At 46.7% G+C, this 23478-nt stretch overlaps 1 protein-coding gene across 2 annotated transcripts in view; it reads right to left on the reverse strand.

Moving 5' to 3' along the window:
* Positions 1-23478, reverse strand: part of allc (allantoicase) — a 66922-nt gene that overhangs the window by 15836 nt on the left and 27608 nt on the right. For both annotated transcript variants that reach the window (XM_038800330.1, XM_038800329.1), the window contains exons 4-11: positions 20233-20320; positions 18453-18578; positions 17383-17462; positions 16329-16461; positions 11864-12019; positions 9777-9850; positions 7243-7351; positions 2422-2549 (exon numbers count right to left, since the gene is read on the reverse strand). In XM_038800330.1, coding sequence (XP_038656258.1) covers positions 2422-2549; positions 7243-7351; positions 9777-9850; positions 11864-12019; positions 16329-16461; positions 17383-17462; positions 18453-18578; positions 20233-20320 — 894 coding nt within the window. The remainder of the gene's footprint in view (positions 1-2421; positions 2550-7242; positions 7352-9776; positions 9851-11863; positions 12020-16328; positions 16462-17382; positions 17463-18452; positions 18579-20232; positions 20321-23478) is intronic.

Consider the following 23478-nt stretch of genomic DNA (forward strand, 5'->3'; position numbering starts at 1 on the left):
CACGTAATCAGCCGGATCAGGGGGCACGCCGCCTCCCTCCCCCGTCGACTAGCCATAACCCATCGACTGCTCGCCCATGGACATCACCCATTCAGCCCGTTCCCCACGCCGATAGAACCTCACCCTGACCCCCCCGAACTCCTCCCTGGCCAAAATCCAGCAGCAACCCGGTATCTCCCACCCCCCCAGACTAGGGCCCCTCCTAGCCACGACTCTCCCTCCACTGTACTCCCGTGAGCCAGCTGACTTCTGCTGACCCCGGCAGCTCCCGCTCTAACTCCGACCCCTCCCGATATGAGGTCCCCCCTCCCCCCCTGAATCAGCTCCTGGGCACTGCTTCAGCGCGGGAAACCCAGTCTAATAGCCACGCCCCTCGCCACCAGCTCCACCCCCTCGTTCCGCAGCGCGGGAAACCAGAGAAAAGCCCGCGCTTTCACACTGCCCCACCCCACCAACGCAGCTCCCAAACCGCAGTCCCAACCCAACCACCAACTCTGTACAAAGACACAGATCGACCACAAACCCCAGTACCCCTCTTAGAACACAAAACCATAACCCACATCGTCCGAAAGCGAGAGAAAAAACAAAAACAAACAGAATAACCCGCTACAGCATAAACAATGATACATGAATAGAATAGAAAAACTCCCACAGCCCCCAATCTCTAGTTCAAGTCCAGTTTTTCAGCCTGCACAAAGGCCCACGCTTCCTCCGGGGACTCAAAGTAGTGATGCCGGTCCTTGTAGGTGACCTACAGGCGCGCAGGCGGCAACATGCCGAACTTCACCTGCTTTCCATGGAGCACCGCCTTCGTCCGGTTAAACCCGGCTCTCCGCTTGGCCACCTCCGCACTCCAGTCCTGGTAGATACGCACTACCGAATTCTCCCACTTACTGCTCCTCACCTTCTTGGCCCATCGGAGAACACACTCCCGGTCGCTGAACCGATGGAACCGCACCAGCACCGCCCGCGGGGGTTCATTCGCCTTAGGCCGCCTGGCCAGCACTCTATGGGCCCCCTCCAGCTCCAGGGACAGATGGAAGGATCCTGCCCCCACCAGCGAGTTCAGCATCACGGCCACATAGGCCGGCAGGTCCGACCCCTCCAGCCCCTCCTCGAGGCCCAGGATCCGCAGGTTCTTCCTCCGTGACCGAAGCTCCATCTCCTCAAACCGATCTTGCCACTTTTTATGAAGTGCCTCGTGTATCTCCACCTTCCCCACGAGGGCCGAAACCTCATCCTCGCGCTCAATGGCCTGCTGCTGCAACTCGAGTATCGCTGCACCCTGGGTTGTCTGGGTCTCCAGCAGCTTACTCGTCGTCACCTTCAGGGATTCCAACAACTCCCCTTTCAGCTCCGTGAAATAGCGCAGAAGGGCCGTCTGCTGCTCCTCAGCCCACTGCCTCCACTCCTCAGGGGCTCCACCGGCTGCCATTTTGTCCACCTTCCCCAGCTTTTCCAGGGGAGCTGCTGCCGTTTTTCTCCTCGCCCCACTTCGAGTCCGAACCATAAATCCCGGGGGGATTTTCTCCAGACCCCTTTATCCACCGGGAATCGTCGAATCAGCGCCGTTTGGGGCCCTTAAAAGAGCCCACAAGTCCTATTAAAGCGGGAGCTGCCGAACGTGCGGCTTAGCTCCGCATAGCCACAACCGCAAGTCCATGAACCCACTTCCTATTACTTCATAATATTTTGGTTCTAATATGGCTCCATGGCCAAAACTAAATATCTTGGGCGGGATTCTCCGACCCCGCGGATCAGTCGACGCCGATCCGACGCCGGTCTGCCAATTCTCCGGTGATGAGACAATCAGTGGCAATGGCTCCAACGTGGCCACCCGGCCAATACTCCATGTTCGACGGGCCGAATGACCGCCAAATTCGGTGGAATTCTGCCGGCGTCGTTCATGTGAGGTCCTACCCAGCGGGACCTCAGCGTTCATGCTGCGGGGGCCGTCCTGGTGTAGGGGGGTGGGGGATCCGACTCCGGGCGGGGGAGCCTCCACGGTGGCCAGGCCCGCTATCGGGGCCTACCAATCAGCAGGCGGGTTAATCCCGGGGGGGGGCCTATGTTCCTCCGCGCCGGGCCCCTGTAGGCCTCCGCCATGTTGGCCGGCGCGGAGGAGGCAACCCACGCGCATGTGCAAACTTGCGCCGGCCATGGCATGCACGTGCGATCTTACGCCGGCCATGCCAGCGCCCATATCGGCAGCTGGAGCTGCGTGAGGCTCTCCAGTGCCGTGCTGGCCCCCTGTACGGCGCAGGACACTGATCCTAGGGGCCAGGTGACACCGTTGTAAAACGCTCCGGATATTTACGACGGCATCAACACTTAGCCCCAGGTTCAGAGAATCCCGCCCTCTGTTCTGACTGGGAAATGGTGGGTAAAAGCAGTGAAAGTTTAACTTCTAGCGACAAATACCTTCGTAATTGGCAGCAGTAATTTCCATTTCAAATGAAGACACTCTTTCCACTTCATAGTAATCCTTTGTTTTTCCTCTTCTGGAGTTATGGCACATCCTTCAATTTTGCAACTGTCTGGGAAGTTCCCTGGTGATAAAAGATTAAGAATGCATTGTTTAAGCACATTATTCACATTTTCACCCCAGTTTTCGCCACAGCCAAGGCTGACACTGTTAAAGCTGCTGCAAACTATAGGGGTAATTTAAACTCTCTCAGTAAAGGGAGGCAGATTAAACTCAGAAAAACAGGAACTTGAGCTGAAACTACTGCAAACCTGCCTACTTTCATTAAAAGTAGGGTTGGCGGGTCAGACAGTAACCCATTTTCAAGAGGCAGGTGAATGGATTTAACGGCTGCAGACTAGCATTCCCGGGGATCAGGAAACCTGATAGCTGAAGGGAGGTGAGAATTGTTGGATCCGACATTACTTATGTGCTTCATCCATCTTCCACTCAAATTGACCTGCCGCACCCCCCATTGAACACCAAATCTGCTCCCTGTGATCTTCAGAGTCCATGTACTCATGACCCTGCAACCTGATGTCTTTCACTCTGCAATCTCCCCAGGCCCCATGATCTCTAACCGTCACTCAACCCCAACCCCAACCTCTCCTGCGATTCTCCAATCCCCAGCTGTGACCTTATACAGCAGGCTTTCCACCTGCCCGGCAGCCTCTCATACTGGCTGGCTATCTAACAGGAAACTGCATAAGAATCCAAATAAGACCCTTCCATTAAAGTTGACAGGGCCTCTGCCGTTACTGGCCTATGTCAATCGCTTCCATGCCCTCCTTTCTTGCCATAAACATCGGGACTGATGCTAAAATTAATCTGTCACAAGCATCTGTGAATCAGTAATTTAGTCCATCGATCACAGACATACAAAAAAAGATCACAAACCTGATATAGCATTGGACTATGTTTAATTTATAATCTAACAAAATTAGCAACTTTAACAGACTGTACAAATAATGCCTGTTTCAGGAATTCACATTGCAATCTTCAATCTGAATCTTCGCCCACAGTGTATTCACTTTGAAATAGAAGTAAAGAAAAAGCAGAAATGACTGTGAACCATTTGGTCTACGTCACAAATTAAAAAGCTCTCAAATATTTATCCAATCAGCTTTGATGTTTTTCCAGACATTCTATTTCTACAGGCTCCCTGGACAGACCATTTCATGTTCAACACCCTCTCCATGAAGTAGTGCATCTAAACATTTTGTGAATTTTTCCTCTTCCAAGCTCAACCCTGGTTTTAACGTTGTGGCAATTTAAATTAAATCATGGGGCGGGAATCTCCGACCCACCGCCAGGTCGGAGAATCGCCGGGGGGGCCAGCCGCCGAATTCTCCGGCACCGGAGATTCGGCGGGGGGGCAGGAATTGTGCCGTGCCAGTCGGCGGGCGCTCACAGCGCCCTCTCCCGGCAATTCTCCAACCCGGGATGGGCCAAAATCCCGCTGGTTCTATGCCAGTCTCGCCAGCATAGAATTAGACTAGGTCCCTCATCGGGGGGGTTGCCCCCACGGTGGCCTGGCCCGCGATCGGGGCCCACCGATCCGCGGGCGGGCCTATGCTGTGGAGGCACTCTTTTCCTACACGTCAGCCGTGTCATCCTCCGCGATGGCCGACGCGTAGGTGAACCCCCCCTCCCCCTGCACATGCGCGGGGATGACATCAGCAGTCGCTGACACTCCCACGCATGCACGTACTTGCGCCGGCCTAGCCCCTGAAGGTGCAGAGGTGGAAGAGGAAAAATTCACAAAATGTTTAGATGCACTACTTCATGGAGAGGCTGTTGCACATGAAATGGTCTGTCCAGGGAGCCTGTAGAAATAGAATGTCTGGAAAAACATCAAAGCTGATTGGATAAATATTTGAGAGCTTTTTAATTTGTGGTGTAGACAAAATGGTTCACAGTCATTTCCGCTTTTTCTTTACTTCTATTTCAAAGTGAATACATTGTGGGCGAAGATTCAGAATTGGGGCGATCCGATGCCGGAGTGGTTCACGCCACTCCGTCCCGCCGGAACCCCCCGCCCCGCCGGGTACGGGAGAATCCCGCCCATGTATGTAAATTACAAATAGCCATGTCACTACCACTGCTTAGTCATCACACCAACTCCCAGCTCAAGTGGAGCATGGGCACCCTATTAACATCTGATGGAATATGTGCTCTTCTCCTCCACATGTACATCTCAAGCTTGGCTTGTGGATGAACGGGATCTAAAAGCTGTAATGCTAAATATATTATGTCCCCAAAACGTCCGTTGTAATGAGGGCTTTCATTCCCTCAAAGAACACCAGTCATTTTTTTAGACACGTTGTCTGTTCTATAAATCCCTCCAACTGACTCTGACCATACAGTACCTGCTATGTTCCAGCTATCCCCTCCCCCTTGCCCGTGTCTTTACCGAAGCACAGTCCATTCACACATAGCCTTCCCTGATCAATGATCGCTCTTTTTTTTATACCGTCTGTACCTTGCTACATTGGACTTTTATTTCAAATTCCAAAAGGAAAATGGTTGTTTTGTAGAAACAGGATAAAACCAACTTTCCAATTCTGCAATCAGTTTATTTTTCTTGATGAGTGGCAGTGTAACTCGGCGGGGGGGGGGGGTTGGACTCTCACCTCTGAGTCAGAATTTGAGGGTTCAAGTTTCACTTCAGAACATGCAACAAGGCATTCCCTGTGCACTGCTGAGTGATTGTTTCAGATGAAACCTTAAATCAAGGTTCCATCTTGCCCTCTCAGGTGAATGTAAACAATTGCATGATTTTATTTTGAAGAAGTGCAGGGTGTGATAGTCGGTATTAGGGGTATTACAGTACCTAGGTTGGAGGTACCTGATGCTGTAAGATCATTGGTGTTGGAGGTACCTGATACTGTAAGATCATTGGTGAAGCCTGCCTGCTGGTTCCGCCCAGTAAGGCGGAGTATAAGAGTCTATGTTTCCCTAGCTGCTGCATTCTGTATCTGCGCTGCTGGGAGAAAAATCTAGTTCAATAAAGCCTTCAATTGTCCTACAATCTCGATTCGGGGGTTATTGATCGGGCATTACAGGGGAGCACCTCCTACCAACAATATTAAAATAAATAATCTAGAGACATAGGAGCAGGAGCAGGTCATTAGTTTCTCGCCCATTCTCCCATTCAATTAGGTCACACCTGATCTGTACCCTAAATATATCTACTCCATCAAACCTATTGGCACAGAACTTCTACTCTCCAGATGGTCGTACCCAGAATTTATCTCTCCCAACACACACACACACCCCCCCCCCCCCCCCACCAAGTTGTGCTCGGGGAGACCCCTCAGAAGTCTCCACAAACTGACTACAGGGGCACTGCCTGGGTAGTTTGAATTTCCGATGGGAAATTCCCCTGTGTCTGAAACTGTGAGTTAGAGTCGGAGACTTCAAATTGTTCCATCTCACTTACCAGAATAGTTGCCCAGGAACAGTTAGGAGGATTAAAACCAGTTTTAACTCCTGTGCAGCTATAATACTGACCTCCCAACACCCTACTGGACCAAACACCCCCCCCCAACAAACTACAACCTCTGACCCTGGACACCCCCTCCCGGAATACCCCCCCGACTCTCGAACAACCCCACAACATGACTATTCCAGACCTATCCACCCTAACCTCACCCACCCACCTGCAATCCTACCCCTTCATCCACTCAACTACCCAACTACCACCTCACCCACCCACCTGCCATCCTACCCTCTCATATGCCACCCTTCCTCTTCACTCACTTATCTGCCACCCCCTCACCTTACACACTTATCTTCTCTCCCAAGCTTCTCAAAGTGGCTTGTGCAGCATAGTGGCACAGTGGTTAGCACTGCTGCCTCACTCCAGGCTCCCGGGTTCAATTCCAGCCTCGGGTGACTGTGTGGAGTTTGCACTTTCTCCCCGTGTCTGCGTGGATTTCCTCCGGGTGCTCCGGTTTCCTCCCACAGTCCAAAGATGATCAGGTTAGGTGGATTGGCCATGATAAATTACGCCTCAAGTGTCAAAAAGGTTAGGCGGGGTTACTGGGTTACGGGGATAGGGTAAGGTGCTCTTTCCAAGGTCCAGTGCAGACTCGATGGGCTGAATGGCCTCCTTCTGCACTGTAGGCATTCTATGGTCTACTGGAATATGGCGGCTAGTGTTGTAAAAGGTGGGCAAGGTTTGGTTTCTCCTGATGATCCTGCATCAAAAGGTAGAACTCCGAGAACAAGTAGACTGCATTTCAGAGGAGGCCCAGTTCAGCAGTCCAGGCAGAAAATGCCGCGCTTCAGTGCAAGGTAAGTAAATCAGAGCAGAGTGACAATTTGACGGGGTTTGCCACTACATAGAAGCTTTAGCCCATATCTGATTATTATCTATTTTCGCTGTTTGTTAGTACATTATGTTCAAATTGGTTTCAACAGTTCCTCCATTACCACAATGACCACTATAAAAGTACTTTATTCCCTGTTCAATGCTTTGGGAGGAACTGAAATTCTGAAAGGTGTTATATAAATGCAAGTTTGTTCTTTCTTAAGTCACATTGAAAGTTTTTTGCCTTGCAATTAGTTCGTGAAAACAAGAGAACAAATGCTTAGCTCAATGTTATGAAATTCCTTTGCTTCCAAATATATAGAAGGCATTAAGATTTTAAATTAATGGTTTAATGCCTCCATTAAAAGAACAGGTAAGGCAGTATCATATAATATGCTGAGCATGTGTACAATGATATCCAAATAACTTAATTTCAAGGTATTTATATGATTAAAAAGTCTACCTTTGAAGTGGCTTGTATCAATCTCAACGTGAGTTATTATGCCAGGATGTCCAAGCTTAAACACAGCCCATTCACAACCAGGAACCTGTAAAATACCCTGATCATCTGCCTAGAAAGATAGATACAAATAGCAAAAATCAGTCCACAGCATATTTAGAAACAACAGTTTTGAAAAACCAGCTGTGCTTTTGAAACGGAGGGCAAAATGCTGTGAAGTTCCCGGGAACGGAAAACAAGAAAGGTGGGGGCACTTATTGAACAAGAGACAAAACGTCAGCTTCCCGACAGCGGAAAGAAATTTGGGGATTGAGTTGGCAACAGATTGATAGCGGATTGCGCTTCCCGACGGCAGGCAGAGCGAACAGCATTTTAATACATTAGCATGGCATGCATGGTCATTAAAACACAACTTCACCAGATTAAATTCTACCCTTGGAATGAAATATACAGCAACCTAGAAACATATGCATTCAGATCCATGACTGGCTAAATGGTTACATAGCAGGTGGGTTCCTAGTGGATTTGGACCTTGTAGAAACTGCTTTTCTTGTATGGAAATGTTTGTTGAACCAGTGGAGGAGACATTGTCACACTGAGATCAGATTGCAGCTGTGAAAGGGGCAAGGGGCATGGCTGACTGAGGTACAGTGAGAAGTGGCAAGTCTATGAAGGCTTGTTGGAAACAGAGCGAGGAAGCTAGACCACACAGGGAAGGTCAATGTTTACACATGGTAGGTCATACATGATTGTGGGGAGATCAATAGTGAGGTCCTGGAAAGGTCAATGGTGAGGTCCTGGGAGTTGAGGGGAACAGAGGGAAGGTCAAGGATAAGATAGGGAGGGTCGACAATGACAGATGGAAGGTCCAGGGTAATGAGGCAGAATTCCAGTGTGATTTGGGCTGACCAATGGTATGGGAGAGAAGCTTGATGAGAGCTGGATCAAGGATCACAAAGCTAGGGCAAGGGTGATGGAGTGACGCAGGAGACATGCCTGTGACACTCTCATTGCAACCAGATTCCAGCCAGAATGAGGGCCCTGTATGATTCTCAATCTCCTCACAAAATGTTGTTGTGTAAATGTCAGCAGATTCAGGGATTATAAAATTGACACAAACTGCTAGATTGGTAATGCTGGATAGCAAGAATGTCTATACGGGTGCCACTCAAATTTGGTGCACTGACCTTTGACCCGATGAAGTAACAGCTGGGCTGCCGAATTTCTGCATGTCCCCACCCCATGATTGGTTGGGGGTCCTCACCTCTGCATATTGTTACACCCGCCACCCTGGGCAAGAGCGCGGTCAATTCCAGCCCCACATGTCCCGGAGTCACAACACAAGTGAATTAACCAAACACTCTGATAAAAATATCCAAAGTCTTTAGCCCAATAATTACAGTCACCAGGTGTGTAAGTTGAAACACAATTAATGTTTATTTATGCCAAGGACTATCATGAAAGATGCAGTAAATACAACTGGATAATAACAAGCTAATACCTACTACCCCCTTTAACTGTCCCACCCTCTGCCCACACACACAAGACAGACAAACACAGAGGGGTGGAAAGGCCTGAAGGTAATAAGGATACAGGTCAAAAGAGTCTTTGCTTTAAATGGTGGTTCTTTCGCACACTTTCCTCACAGCACGCTGGTGGATCGAAACCTCTGGTCTACTGATGGTCATGGGCTTCCTTCCAGAGTCATTAATTCAAGGTTCCCACATGCTAGAAATCACAGTACTTACAGGCAGCTTGCTTTTTGGAGAGAAGGTTTATTTCTTATCAAACTGGGCCTTCATCTGTAGGTTACATTTAGCCCTATATCTTTTGGTGTAGACATTTTATTTCACATCAAACCTTGTTTTCAGCTCATGGTTTGACTTGAAGCCTTTGCAGTCTCAAGAGAATGACACCCAGGCTTCCTGGAGAGAGTCAGCACTCACAGTTGGTTCCTGTAGAGGTTTATATAAATATTTTCTGACCCAAGTTGGTTAGATCCCTCCATCCAGGCTGTAGGTTCAAAAGTGAAACCAAAATGGAACCTTGTGACTCTGAAAACATTCCAGTGGGATAATATCCAATCACCACCTGTTACCGGGCACAGCAGCCTTTTAGTCTCATTCATTGGGCACCAGCCAAATCAATAAAACCGAGTCCCAGCCAATCTCTGTTATTGGTGCCGGACTGTCTACAGCTCCCGTTTGAACCAGCACAGTGATCTCTCCTGTTGCTGAAATCTTCTGCTTGAATTAACGGCACAGGCCACTTGCCGTCCATTAATCTTCCATTAAATGAAAATATAATGGCAAAATAAAATAATGGGGTAATAAGCGAATAGGCAGGGAATAAATAGGAAGGACCTTTACAACACCTAACAGGTTAATTACTGCATAATTATGCAAAGCCAGCCTCTCTGACTCTGAGCGCAAGTGCCATGTATTTCCAAGCTCATAATCAGGATCAGCGAGGCAAGAAGAAGACTCCACTCAGAGTAAATTGCAAAACTGAGCATCATTGGACCATTTCTTTCCTACCTTTAACACTGGCGGTCTGTCCAATCTCCTGGCAGTTTCCCATCCATCAGACATTACATTGGATCTTCCAATGCCTTCAGGGATAAGTTATGGGTTTTTAAAAGGTTTGAATGGTCAAGTATTAAAACGCAAAATTCAAGCAGAGAAAGGATTATTTAATTTGTATTTGCTGAAAATGATTAGAAGATAAGTTTTTTTTGTCAGTGCAGGCTTTGTGGGCCAAAGGGCCTCTTCTGTACTGTATGATTCTATGATTCAAAGGGAAATGAAGGCTCATCTAAATTGTCAAGCAATGTTAACTTATGATATCAGTGGTAGTCTGTCTCATACATACCATTCGGAAAATAACAGACAAACTGCTGAATGTACAAAAATTAAAAAGCTGGTGATATTAAGAGCAATATATCATGATAGAGTAGTTCTGGCTTCATTTTTCTCAAATGTATACTCAAAAATAATACATGCATGGATTAATGATTAAATAATTTATATTATTGTTAATAGCATTGATTCTTCTATCAACAAGCAGCCAAATAAAATTGTATAATTTTGTTTTGACGTAACAGCTTCAAAGAGTTGCTAAAGACTCATGTTTTGCCTGAGAAAACAGCAATGTTAAAGGCTACAGCTGAAAATACCGCATTCACGCCAATTGCTATTTTTTACATTGCGTTCTGGTGAGGTTTGCATGTCGCGTTCTGGTGGAGTTCTGCAAACTAGTTACGGGAGACTCAAGGTACAGGTTAAGATCATTTATTGAAGAGTCAAGCATACAGAAACAGCACTATCACAGAGAGACATCTGAAACAGCACTGTCCTCTCATACAGCACTCTGCCAAGTCACAGGTTTCCACTATATTTATGCACTGTTGGCCACGTACACAGAACATTATTTAAATTCCAATCTTGTCTACATATAGATTTCACCTGAAGCAGTGCTCGTGATCTCCTCCTAGCTAGAGACTCTGGGCGCGATTCTCCGCAAGGGCGGAGAATCGGGAAGGCTGCCGTGGAAGAGGCTGTCACCCACGGCAGCCTCCGCACCCCCTCCCGGGACCCGATTCTCCCCCCCCATCGGGGCTAGGAACGGGGCCCCGGGGGACTCGGCGGCGCGGCCTTGACGACCGTCGTCAAGGCCGCGTGCCAAGACTGACGCGCAGCTGGCGCCTGTATGACGTCAGCCGCGCATGCGCAGGTTGGACAGCGCCAACCCGCGCATGCGCGGATGACGTCACGTTGACGGCTCCGATGCGCGCATGCACGGAGCCGTCTTTTCCTTTTTCCGCCACGTCAATCTTGCGGGGCGGTGGAAGGAAAATAGTGCGTCCCTTTTGGACGCAAGGCCCGACGATTGGTGGGCACCGATCGCGGGCCTGTCCCCTCGGGAGCACGGACGTGGTGCTCTCGTGCCAATCGGGCGCCTAGAAGCCCCAAACGGGCTTCTGGCGCCCGTTCACGATGGTGGCGACCAGGTGTGTTTGCCGCCGTCATGAAAAGGTCATAAACGGCCAGCCACTCGGCCTCGGAGAAACGCCATTCGCCGTAAAAAACGGCGAGCGGCGATTCGGGGAGCGGGGCGACGTGGGGGGGAGAATAGCGGTGGGTTGTAAAAAATGTCGGGAGGCCCTCCCACTATTCTCACAGGCGTCATGGGGAGCGGAGAATTCCGCCCTCTGTCTTTCCCCATCATCCCTGCTAACAGTACACAACCAAGACTTTGCTTGAGAGTTCTGCTGATTCAGGCATTTAGGGTGTGTAAGTTTCACTGGTGTATAAGGTTTACTGGTTGTATAAGCATTTGACTTGCATGTGCACTTGCTCTATGTCAGGTGACTTTCACTTAATCTATTCATTTTCCCTAACAGTAGTACAAAGTGCAGCAACTGATATATGCGACACTAACAATAACCTAAGGAGAGGTTGCATTGGTCTCATTCAGGAACTGGATTCCTTCATTATTTTGATATGGAAAGAACCCTAAAATGGCTGGGGATCTTTAAACTCATATACATTGCTAAATTGCATAAAATAAAACATGCAACAACTTTAATGGCGTACTTTAAAGGAAATGTATTGCAAAAAATTACCTATAATGTTTTTAGGATGTCCAAAATGAGCATCACTGTATCCCAAGCAGACACCTCCATTGGTCATTGCAACCAGATCTATTGACTGTTCCTGTGAAACTGCTGACCAATCTCTGTGGCCTATGCCATAAACTCTGAGTCGGGCAATCCCACCATCTGAAGAAAGGAAACGTTGGAATGTTAACTATTTCAAGAAACTTGGTAAGATATATAAGAAAAGAAAACCGATATGTTGTGACACAATAACTGCGTAATGTAACCTACTTCCAATGTGTCCCAAACATCCCTTTCTTTCACTTATTCTAAGTGACACCTAAGGTACAGGATCAAATAAGGTGATTGGCCCCTCACCCTGTACAGAATGGTAATAGGAATTAAGTGGCCCTTGCCTCATTCCCAGTTTGTTGCTTGGTGTTGTCTTCCAATTTCTACTGGCTGCGGGGACAACATACATAGAACATAGAACATTATAGCGCAGTACAGGCCCTTCGGCCCTCGATGTTGCGCCGACCTGTGAAACCCCTCGAAAGCCCATCTACACTATTCCCTTATCGACCATGTGTCTATGATCATTTGAATGCCCTTAGTGTTGGCGAGTCCACTACTGTTGCAGGCAGGGCATTCCATGTCCTTACTATTCTCTGAGTAAAGAACCTACCTCTGACATCTGTCCTATATCTATCTCCCCTCAATTTAAAGCTATGTCCCCTCGTGCTAGACATCACCATCCGAGGAAAAAAGCTCTCACTGTCCACCCTATCTAATCCTCTGATCATCTTGTATGCCTCAATTAAGTCACCTCTTAACCTTCTCTCTAACAAAAACAGCCTTAAGTCCCTCAGCCTTTCCTCATAAGATCTTCCCTCCATACCAGGCAACATCGCAATACTCCAAATGCAGCCGCGCCAGAGTTTTGTACAACTGTAACATGACCTCCTGGCTCCGAAACTCAATCCCTCTACCAACAAAAGCTAACACACCGTACGCCTTCTTAACAACCCTCTCAACCTGGGTGGCAACTTTCAGGGATCTATGGACATGGACACCGAGATCTCTCTGCTCATCCACATTACCAAGAATCTTACCATTAGCCCAGTACTCTGTCTTCCTGTTATTCCTTCCAAAATGAATCACCTCACACTTTTCTGCATTAAACTCCATTTGCCACCTGTCAGCCCAGCTCTGCAGCTTATCTATGTCCCTCTGTAACTTGTAACATCCTTCCCCACTGTCCACAACTCCACCGACTTTAGTGTCATCTGCAAATTTACTCACCCATCCTTCTATGCCCTCCTCCAGGTCATTTATAAAAATGACAAACAGCAGTGGCCCCAAAACAGATCCTTGTGGTACACCACTAGTAACTGGACTCCAGTCTGAACATTTCCCATCAACCACCACCCTTTGTCTTCTTCCAGCTAGCCAATTTCTGATCCAAACTGCTAAATCACCCTGAAGCCCATGCCTCTATATTTTCTGCAATAGCCTACCGTGGGGAACCTTATCAAACGCTTTACTGAAATCCATATACACCACATCAACTGCTTTACCCTCATCCACCTGTTTCGTCCCCTTTAAAAGAACTCAATAAGGTTTTGTGAGACATGACCTACCCTTCACAAAACCATGTTGACTATCTCTAATCAAATTATTCCTTTCCAGATGATTGTACATCTGATCTCTTATAAACCTGTCCAAGACTTGCCCCACAACAGAAGTAAGGCTCACTGGTCTATAGTTACTGGGGTTATCTCTACTCCCCTTCTTGAACAAGGGGACAACATTTGCTATCCTCCAGTCTTCTGGCACTATTCCTGTAGACAAAGATGACTTAATGATCAAAGCCAAAGGCTCAGCAATCTCCTCCCTAGCTTCCCAGAGAATCCTAGGATAAATCCCATCCGGCCCAGGGGACTTATCTATTTTAACACAAGTGTGGGGAGAGGTGGTTAGTGAAGTTTGATGTGAGTGGCTGTCCTGAGAAGTGGCAGTGATGTTCAGCCTCATCTTCAGAGTCACTTTGTTTTCTTCGCCACCATCATCTTCCCATGTCACACACTGCTGCGATAAAGCACAAGTGCACATTACTCTTTTGAGATACGGCGACAGAAAATGGGGGCCGTGATTCTCTTTTCCAGGGACTGAGTCCCCACGCCTGCGGGAAAACCGGCACCAACGGCTCCAGCATCAACAGGCCCCCAAGGTGAAGAATTCTCACCTGTCTCGGGGGCGAGGTGAACGCCGGAAGGGTTGGCGCCGCTCCAGCTGGCATCGAAGGGACTGCGCGAGTTCGCGCATGCGCCAAAGGGCTGGCGTGATCGCTTGCATGCGCAGAACCGCCGGCATGTTTTGGCGCATGTGCGGGGTTTCTCTTCTCCGCACCGGCCATGGCAGAGCCCCACAGGAGCCATTGCGGAAGGAAGGAGTGCCCCCACGGCACAGGCCCACCCGCAGATCGGTGGGCCCTGATCGCGCACCAGGCCACTGTGGGGCCCCCCTGGGGTCGGTTCCCCCACCCCCCACTGGGTCGGATCCCCCCAACCACCCCTCCCACCCCCCCCCACCCCACCACCACCCCCCACCCCCCCCCCCCCCCCCCAGCCCCACCCCGAGGACCGCCCCAACCGACTTACCTGGCAGGTCCAGCTATGTGGGACAATACGTAACCCACGCCGGCGGGACTGGCCAGTAACGGACGGCCGCTCGGCTCATCAGGCCCCCGAGAATTGCCGGAGGGTGGCCGCTGCCAATGGGGCCGGAGAATACGGCAGCCGGCGTCGGGGCGGGATTCACGCCGCCCCCCCCCCCCGGGGATTTTCTGACCCAGCGGGGGGTTGGAGCTTCCCGCCCGGGGCGTTTAGTTTTGACTGCATGGTAGCACATAGGATGCCACGGTGACAACGTAGGTATGGGACCAATTTAGCTCAGTTGTCTGGACAGCTGGTTTGTGATGCAGAGCGAGGCTAACAGTGAGGGTTCAATTCCTGTATCGTCTGAGGTTATTTACAATGGCCCTCCAGTTAAATTGCCACCAGCCAGCTCTCCCTCTCAAGGGAGAAAGCAGCCTATAGTCATCTGGCACTATGACGACTTTACTCAGTTAGTAAACTAGCAATAGCAAGATGGCACTGATCTCACACTCTCCTACAGCAAGTGCTAAGTGCCTCTCCACAAGCTTTGTGGCCTTCTACTCAAAGTGAGTGAGATTGGGGAAATTCCCACCTAGTGCTTTACCTCTGATGGTCACTGAGAACGAATTATCAAATCCGTATAATGTAGGAGGCCATTTGGCCCATCGAGTCTGCACTGAGCCTCTGAAAGAGCACCCTGCCTAGATCCACATCTCCAAACTATCGTCGTAACCCCACCTAACCTTTCAGACACTAAGGGGCAATTTAGCATGGCCAATCCACCTAACCTACACATCTTTAGACTGTGGGAGGAAACTGGAGCACCAGGAGGAAACTAACGCAGAGACGGGGAGAATATGCAATCTCCACACAGTCACCCAAAGCTGGAATTGAACCAGCGTCCGTGGAGTTGTGAGGAAGCAGTGCTAACCACTGTGCTACCACGCTGCCAATTTATCCCATGCGGAAGATTGAATAAATATGGGGAGGGCTACCAAATGATATGGGTGAGCAAAATAACAAATGTAGGGGTGCATGGCTGTTAAGAGTAGTGGAAGGGGTTTCAGAGTTTCAAATATATGTAACTGCTGCTGGAGGGTTTGGGTAACCATGGTGCTAGAACCATCATTCAGTTAGAACCATCATTAAATATCAGCATTGCGAAAGCTAATTTGTGGAAAAGTTAACTTAGGAAGGTGGAAAATGTGCTTGTGCCCAGCGTGGGCCAGATTAAAAAAGCAGAGGTGTCCAATTATCTGTCTAAGGATGTGGGGCTTTGCAGCACTGTTCTGCAGTGCTAGGGAAAAAGAGTTAGCAGTGAGCAATAGTTTAATGTGGTTTGTTCCTAGTGCTACAGGGAAGTCTTGTAATTCACATCCTCAGCTAAATACTACCGGGTCTTTTATTTTCTTATTATATTTTTTAAGTATTTTCAGAATAAAGTATATTTTTGTAAAAAAAAAATTATTTAGTTATTCCTGTTGAAATTTCATAGAGCTTAAGGCTTTTAAATTGCTGCTCTTTGTGATGTTGCCTCATTTGTGGATTAATTCTAAATCAAACAGCTCTGATTGTCAATAGCTTGAGATATGTAGATCATTGGAACAGGAATGTATATTTTATAAGTGCTCCATGGCATGCACCAATAAAGTCCATAATGTTGAAAATTCTTCTATATCCACGCTGTAAGGATTGTTAGGACCGGAATTTGGCATCACTTGATCATGACTCCTGGATTTAGCTTGTCTTTTCGTTTCAAGCTTGGTCATGTTCTCGACTAGGGAGCACCTTGATTCTCCTTAGTTCCTTTTAATAAAAAGCCATTGAATGATTACCTGGGTACATGTTCAGTCTGATGTGAGTCCATTGCTTCAATTGCTTAGCAGGAAGATAATTGTGGCAAGTGTCAACGTAGCCTGGTTGCAGGATTGTCATTGGAACCAACTCAGTCCAGAATTCAGACTTCAACTGCCATAGAGGGTAAACAAACATGAAAAAGTTTCATTTATTATTCTTCATCTTAGATTGAGGATAAGAGTCCAGACAATTCTAAAGTATTCTTAAATAAAAATCAAATTATGTTTCTAAGGGCGGCATGGTGGCACAGTAGTTAGCACTGCTGCCTCAAAGCTACAGGGACCTGGGTTCAATTACGGCCTCAGGTCACTGTTTGCATGGAGTTTGCCCTCCGTGTATGCGTGGGTTTCCTCCGGGTCCTCCGGTTTCCTTCCCAAAAGACGTGCTTGTTAGTGAGTTGGACATTCTGAATTCTCCCTCCATGTACCCGAACAGGTGCCGAAATGTGGCGACTAGGGGATTTTCACAGTAACTTCATTGCAGTGTTAATGTAAGCCTACTTGTGACACTAATAAAGATTATAATTATAACATAGCTGTTATTTATGTAAAAGTGGTATTGTTGCTACATGGTGTACAATAGTTAAATAATATACAACCACACAAAAACTTTTACTGTAGGAGATCTAATGACATTCTAATGAGATGATTTAGGAACAATTTTTTGACCTTTGTACCTGAATTCCCAAAAGCACCTGAATTCCCGATAGGCACTCCCATCACCTAATGTTCTTCACCAGGAAAATTAGAAAAAGTACCCTATAATATCTTAGTGGTATGCTTTCCCCTGAAAAAGGGTACAGCCAAGCATAAAAGGTTGAGTTCTCATCATGCACACAGCAATGGTTGAACTATCACAGCTCAAGCAACCAAAACCTATCTATCAATACTCAGAGCTGGCCAGGCGCTTTAACACAGGTGAGGTCTCGGAAAATCACAGTCATGTAAATATTTTAACTGTAGTCGTTGATCAAATGTGAGTAAAGCCTTTAGTTATCTACTGCAGGGAAACTGCATTTCATCATTGACAAACCTTTCTGATGGCTTCAACTTCTTGCTCTGAGGCAGCAGTTCCCATCTTCTCCCCTCTTGAAGGGAAGTCTGGCACCTCATCTAGTCAATAAGAAGTATTAAGGATGATAATTTCAATGAAGCTGATGATTGTGCTTACAAATAACAGATAATGTGCAATTGACATCAAATGTGAGGATGGAGGGTTACTCGGGAGTGAGATTAAAGAACAATGGCTTGTGATGGAAAATAGTCCCAGATGACCCTTTAAGGGGGAGAGCTGGCTGGTGGTGATTTAACCTGAGGATCACCACACCTCAGGCGAGAGGCACGGTTGAGAAGGCAGAGCCTTCATGAATAACCCCAGCTGGTACAGGAATTGGCGCTGTTGGCCTCGCTCTGCATCACAAATCAGCTGTCCAGCCAACTGAGCTAAACTGTGCTATACTGTTGGATGGGATATTTAAAAAAGTCCCTACTTAATCTCTTAGGTGCACATAAAAGGTTCCACAGAACTGTTCAAAGAGCGGGTGATTTTCCAGTGTCCTAGCCAATCTTTATCACTCAAGCAACACCAGAACCAAATAGGACAAATGAACTGGTAATTTATTCCCATTGCTGTTTTCGGGACTTTGCTGTGTGTAAATTATCTCCTATCTCATACAGCAATTCACTGGCTGTAAAGTGTTGTGGAATGTCCAACAGATATATAAGGGACACTAAATAGAAGCAAGTTTAGTTGACCTGATGGCTCAGTGAATCAAGCAAAATTATTGGTATAGCAATTCCCCACAGTGATTGTCACAGCAGCAGTTCTTGATTTCAAGTGGAAAGACTGTGAGGTAAGCAAAAGGTTCCTCAGAGGTACATTGCAAATATCAGAGCTTGTCTATAAAAACTCCCCACTGCATCCACCACATGCAGAAGCCTGAAAAAAGGTCAGGAATTCTATAAAGCACAGAGTGGATTCTCAGGAGGGAAAAATAAGTTGTGAGGAGTGAAGGAAAGCTATATTTAGTATAATTTTGCAGAATTGAGGTTTTATTTAAAATCTGCTAAATGCTATAGTCGAATAAGTCACTGCTTACTAACCAGCATCTAGACGTGCTGCTGCAATCGACACAGAGGGAACATAATTGCCAGTAAAGTAAGAAGTGTCTATATCAAATCCATGTATGACTCCAGGCACGCCCAACTTGATGACACACCAATCATGACCTGTGAAGTACAAACATTGGTGTAATTCAAAGAATAGACCTTAATACATTAGAGGAAAGAAAAGCAACAGCAGAATCAGACTTGTAGCAAAATCTGAGGGATTCTGATTTCCAACTGATGCAATCAATTGCAAAGCCAGCATCAGACTGATATCACACGTACATGTATTTGTCTGGAATAAAAATAGGCAACTATAAAGTCAAACTACTTGAACTAAGTACAACTGGGGATAAATAATATTTAAGATGGGTCAAATCTGCCGATTTTCAGTTTTAACAGATGCGGAACAAGAGGCAGTTAACCAATTTACTATCATGAGGCTGGTCGTTTGGCCAAAATTTTAAGTAGATTTGATATTCTGGTCAGCTACCTATTGCGAATACTTTGACAAAAAGTTATCCAGACTCAAAATGTTAGCTCCCTTTTCTTTCCACAGATGCTGTCAGACTTGCTGAGATTGTCCAGCATTTTCTGCTTTTATTACATATGCCATTTGATCCAGAAAAATGTTACCATGTGCTTACTGGTCTCAGGAGTTCTGTTTTTGATTTTCCACAAAGCCTTTTCCGCCACAGTGTGTTCCTCAGTAGTTTATGTGAACAATAGATTATAAAGTCATCAAAGCTCTACGGTCTGGAATACTAATTTGCATCACAACACAAGGGACATGCACATGATTGTAACACTGGTCCAGGATTGGTGAGAAGAAAGGGCTGAATGAAAAAATCAGTCTTGGCTTTAACAATGAGGGTAGAGGGGCCAAAAGAACAGAGTCAGGAGGAAGTTGCCTTGAAAAGAGGAGTTTGGTTCTGTCTTCAATCTCCGTGTGACAATGAAGTAGTCGGAAAATGAGAGGTAGGCATTATTCTTTTTAAGATAGTCCACTCAGGTCCGGCAAGATGACAAGGTCAGCCATACACAAGGTTCACTCAAGTCAATAGCCCACAGCCGGGAAAGTCCAGAGGTGAGAAACGATGAAGGATTGGCAGCAGAAAGGAAAGGGAGATGTTGAGCAAGTCAACTGAGGCTGCAATTTCAAGGTGGATAGTTGGAAATTATGGTGGGTGCTGGTGAGGTAATTGCAGGGTGTATTTTTAGAAATAGTGGAAACTGAGGCTAGCAAAATTCTTTACTGAACATTCTGAACATAATTAATGATGGACAATCTAACTGTATCATATTGTTATGAAGAACTCAGGATTCAGATAATTCTAAAGGACAAGAACATTCTCCAATTCCTTCAATCATTTTCTATTCCTAATATCCTGAAAAATTAGATTCAAAAAATTTGGGATTTCAACTTGTTCGATGCTTTCATAATTATTTCCCAGACGCACACTCATCTTTGATAATAACTGTTATGATTATTATTGTCGCAATGATTAATTCCCCACATTAACATCTGGCCTTTGGTATAATGCTAATATCATAAGGCTCTGCTGTAATACTTAATCATTTGTATTCTCTTTCGATCCCCTCCAGCCTTATTCTCTCTTCTTTCTTCAAGGCACTGGGTTATGCCAGTCCAAAGATGTGCAAGTTAGAGGGATTGGCCATGATAAATTGCCTCCTGAGTGTCCAATGTTTAGGTGGGGTTTTGGAGTTACAGGGTCCTCGGCGTTCTGAGGCAGCTCCAGTTTTGATTTTAACTTACCTGGAATTCGTTTTCTCCTGGTTTCCCATCCATCCATCCATTTGCCAAAATTTGTAAAATCTTCTGCTTTCCATTGCGGTGCTACTCGCTATAAAACAATTTGTTTTGAAATTTGAGATACAGGATTTCGATGAGTACACTGCTCTCCATACCAGCCTCAGGAGGCACTCCCTATATAACAATTTAAGAACCGTCGCAACTCAATCTTCATGGCCCCTTGTAGCCCCCATGCCAACTTCATGCCAAGCCATGCCCTCATCCACCCCATAGCTCCTTATAGCCTCCATATTAACATATTGCAAATCCATGACATCCCATCCACCCTTGGCATCCTATAATCCCCCATGCTGACTTAATGTCAACCCACCCACCACCTGTGTCACTTAAACCCTCCATGCCAACTTACCCAGTGTCCACCATGGTCAGATCTCAGGAGCCATGTTGAGATAAAATAAAGGTCTAATTATCTATTACAGACTTAATTATATTTTAAAAATCTCACTCATGAAAGATAATTCAAAACTTTCAAATCGCAAGTGCTTAATCTCTTATAAAAACAAACAAACTTCTATTCATAATCCCCCACAAAGACAGTTAATTCTTTAATAACCTCTCTGGGCTGCCAAACAAAATGTCAACACTGCCCCTTTCCCGTACTAGCAAAAATGAGATATGTCAGAAAGAGGGGTGGGACTGACGTGTCCAGTTTTAAACATCTGCCGAATCAAACAACTCCGTGAAAATCTAGGCTGATTCCTCTTGAATATGATTTCAAACCTAACCAGGCTGATAAACTGAAGTCTCAGCTTTAAGAATAAAATTAGTTTTGTTTTCTTCAATAGAGATGAATTGAAAAAGGGGTTCTCCACATTAGGTGCCAGAGCTGCAATGGAAAAATTGAGGAAATCCCAGGAAAACATTTGACAGGGGGAGAAGGCTGCAAAAATAATCCTAATCATTCTAGTGAGCCTTTTCCCAATAGAAAATTGTGACACAGGTAATTTTTCAAGTTTGACATCAGAGCTCAGCATGGAATTTGCAGTGACATTCTACGGCAGAATTGAGAATATGCTGTGTTGCCAGTTCTATTGTATTTCAGACGAGAGATGTCAAACTGAAGCCATATCTGCTTGTTCCAGAGATTCAAGCGAATATTGAAAGTTCCAGGGCAGATGTTCTCATGAATATTTACATCGACTACTCAGGCAGAATGAGCAGACTAAAACTAGTGATATTGAGATGGGGAGGTTCACATACTTTTAATAGAGCCCACCCAATTCATGTTTATTTACAACTGTGGATTAAAAATTGGGCTGACTCCATTACAGCATTACAATCCTCCCTACTCAAATTGCTTTTGTGTCTAGCCACAGAAGTGGAAATCATGTTCTCTGTTCCTCCACCCATATCACTATATGATGAAAAGCAAAGCAGAACCATATAGGGGCAGAATTGTCTGCCATCCCCTGAGGCGGGTTTGGTGATGGCGGAGGTATTTTATGGGCAGCACGGTAGCATTGTGGATAGCACAAATGCTTCACAGCTCCAGGGTCCCAGGTTCGATTCCCGGCTGGGTCACTGTCTGTGCGGAGTCTACACATCCTCCCCGTGTGTGCGTGGGTTTCCTCCGGCTGCTCCGGTTTCCTCCCACAGTCCAAAGATGTGCAGGTTAGGTGGATTGGCCATGATAAATTGCCCTTAGTGTCCAAAATTGCCCTTAGTGTTGGGTGGGGTTACTGGGTTGTGGGGATAGGGTGGAGGTGTTGATCTTGGGCAGGGTGCTCTTTCCAAGAGCCAGTGGAGACTCGATGGGCCGAATGGCATCCTTTTGCACTGTAAATTCTGTAACTATCTCGTGGGAAGGTGATGAGTGGGAATCTTCTTACCTAAACCCCGATTAGGTTTGTGGCGGAAAGGTCCGTGGACGGCATTCTGTCCCGTCGCCAAATGAGGTTCTTAGGTGGGCAATTAGTGCCTAGTTAAGAGTCTCAAACAGCCACCGCTGGTATTCTCCATCGTGTGATGAATGAATTGGTATTCTCATTGCATTTTGTACAATCATGCTGAGCATATTGCATGGCTGTAATAATGCTCTTGGCGACAAAAATTGACACAATGCCATAAAGGAGAACCAGCACGGGAGAAATAACACAAAAATGTTGAAGGAGTTAAGAAACAGGTGAAATACATTTGTCTGAACAATGCTGACTCCTTTCCATGGGGATGGGACGTTTCGACATGGCCAATTCGGCGTGGCTGATTCGGCGTGGCCAGTTCGGCGTAGCCGATTTGGAGGAATTTTTCGGCGGAGGGACGTTTCGGCGTCAGATATCGTGTTTGTGCACCAAATCGGGTCTCTTAAAGAAAGGCACCAACATTAAACCAGTTCGCCAGTGATCTACACTGCTGTCTGACTTTACTGAGCCGGTGTTACTGAAAGTATTGAAGCAGATGCCCAGTGATCTACACTGCTGTCTGACTTTACACAGCCGGTGTTACTGAAGGTATACATAATAAATCTTTTAGACAAGTATAGTGCTTAAATAGAAATTAAATATAGAATAAAGTGTGGGGGCTGCTCACTGTCTGCACGGATTCTGGCCGAGTGTGGGGGTGGCTCACTGTCCGCACGGATCCCGGCCGAGTGTGGGGGCGGCTCACTGTCTGTCTCTATCCCGGCCGAGTGTGGGGGCTGTGTAAAGTCAGACAGCAGTGTAGATCACTGGGCAGTTGCTTTAATGCCGATGTAATTTCATTTTGTACAAAACAATTCGGAACTTAAACAATGAACATTCCTGCAACGTAAGAGATTTTCATTTTACAAATGGCAATTTCAGGGCGTAAAATTGCTGTCATATTGTGTTGAGGATAGGTGAATGAGGGTGAATGAGCTGGGGGCTCTTCCATTCGGCTCCACCACCCCCACCTCCTCCTCTTCCTCTCCATCGATCCTGTCCTGATTCTCCACATTGATCAGCTTTCTGTAACACCGCAGTCAGACAGCAGTGTAGATCACTGGGCAGCTGCTTCAATTATGGACGTCGAAATCTCCTGGCGCCGGAACGGCTGCGCCGAATAGTCCAATTATTTCCCTGACGCCGAATTGGCCACGCCGAATCAGCTACGCCAAATGGGCTACGCCAAAACGTACCAAACCCCCTTTCCATGGGGCTGGATTCTTGGTGCGGGAGACTATGGGCGGGATCCCTGTCCCAGGACGCCAGGAATACATTCCCCGTTGGGACG

This window comes from Scyliorhinus canicula, chromosome 6 (assembly GCF_902713615.1).
Source record: "Scyliorhinus canicula chromosome 6, sScyCan1.1, whole genome shotgun sequence".
Classification (NCBI taxonomy): Eukaryota; Metazoa; Chordata; class Chondrichthyes; order Carcharhiniformes; family Scyliorhinidae; genus Scyliorhinus; species Scyliorhinus canicula.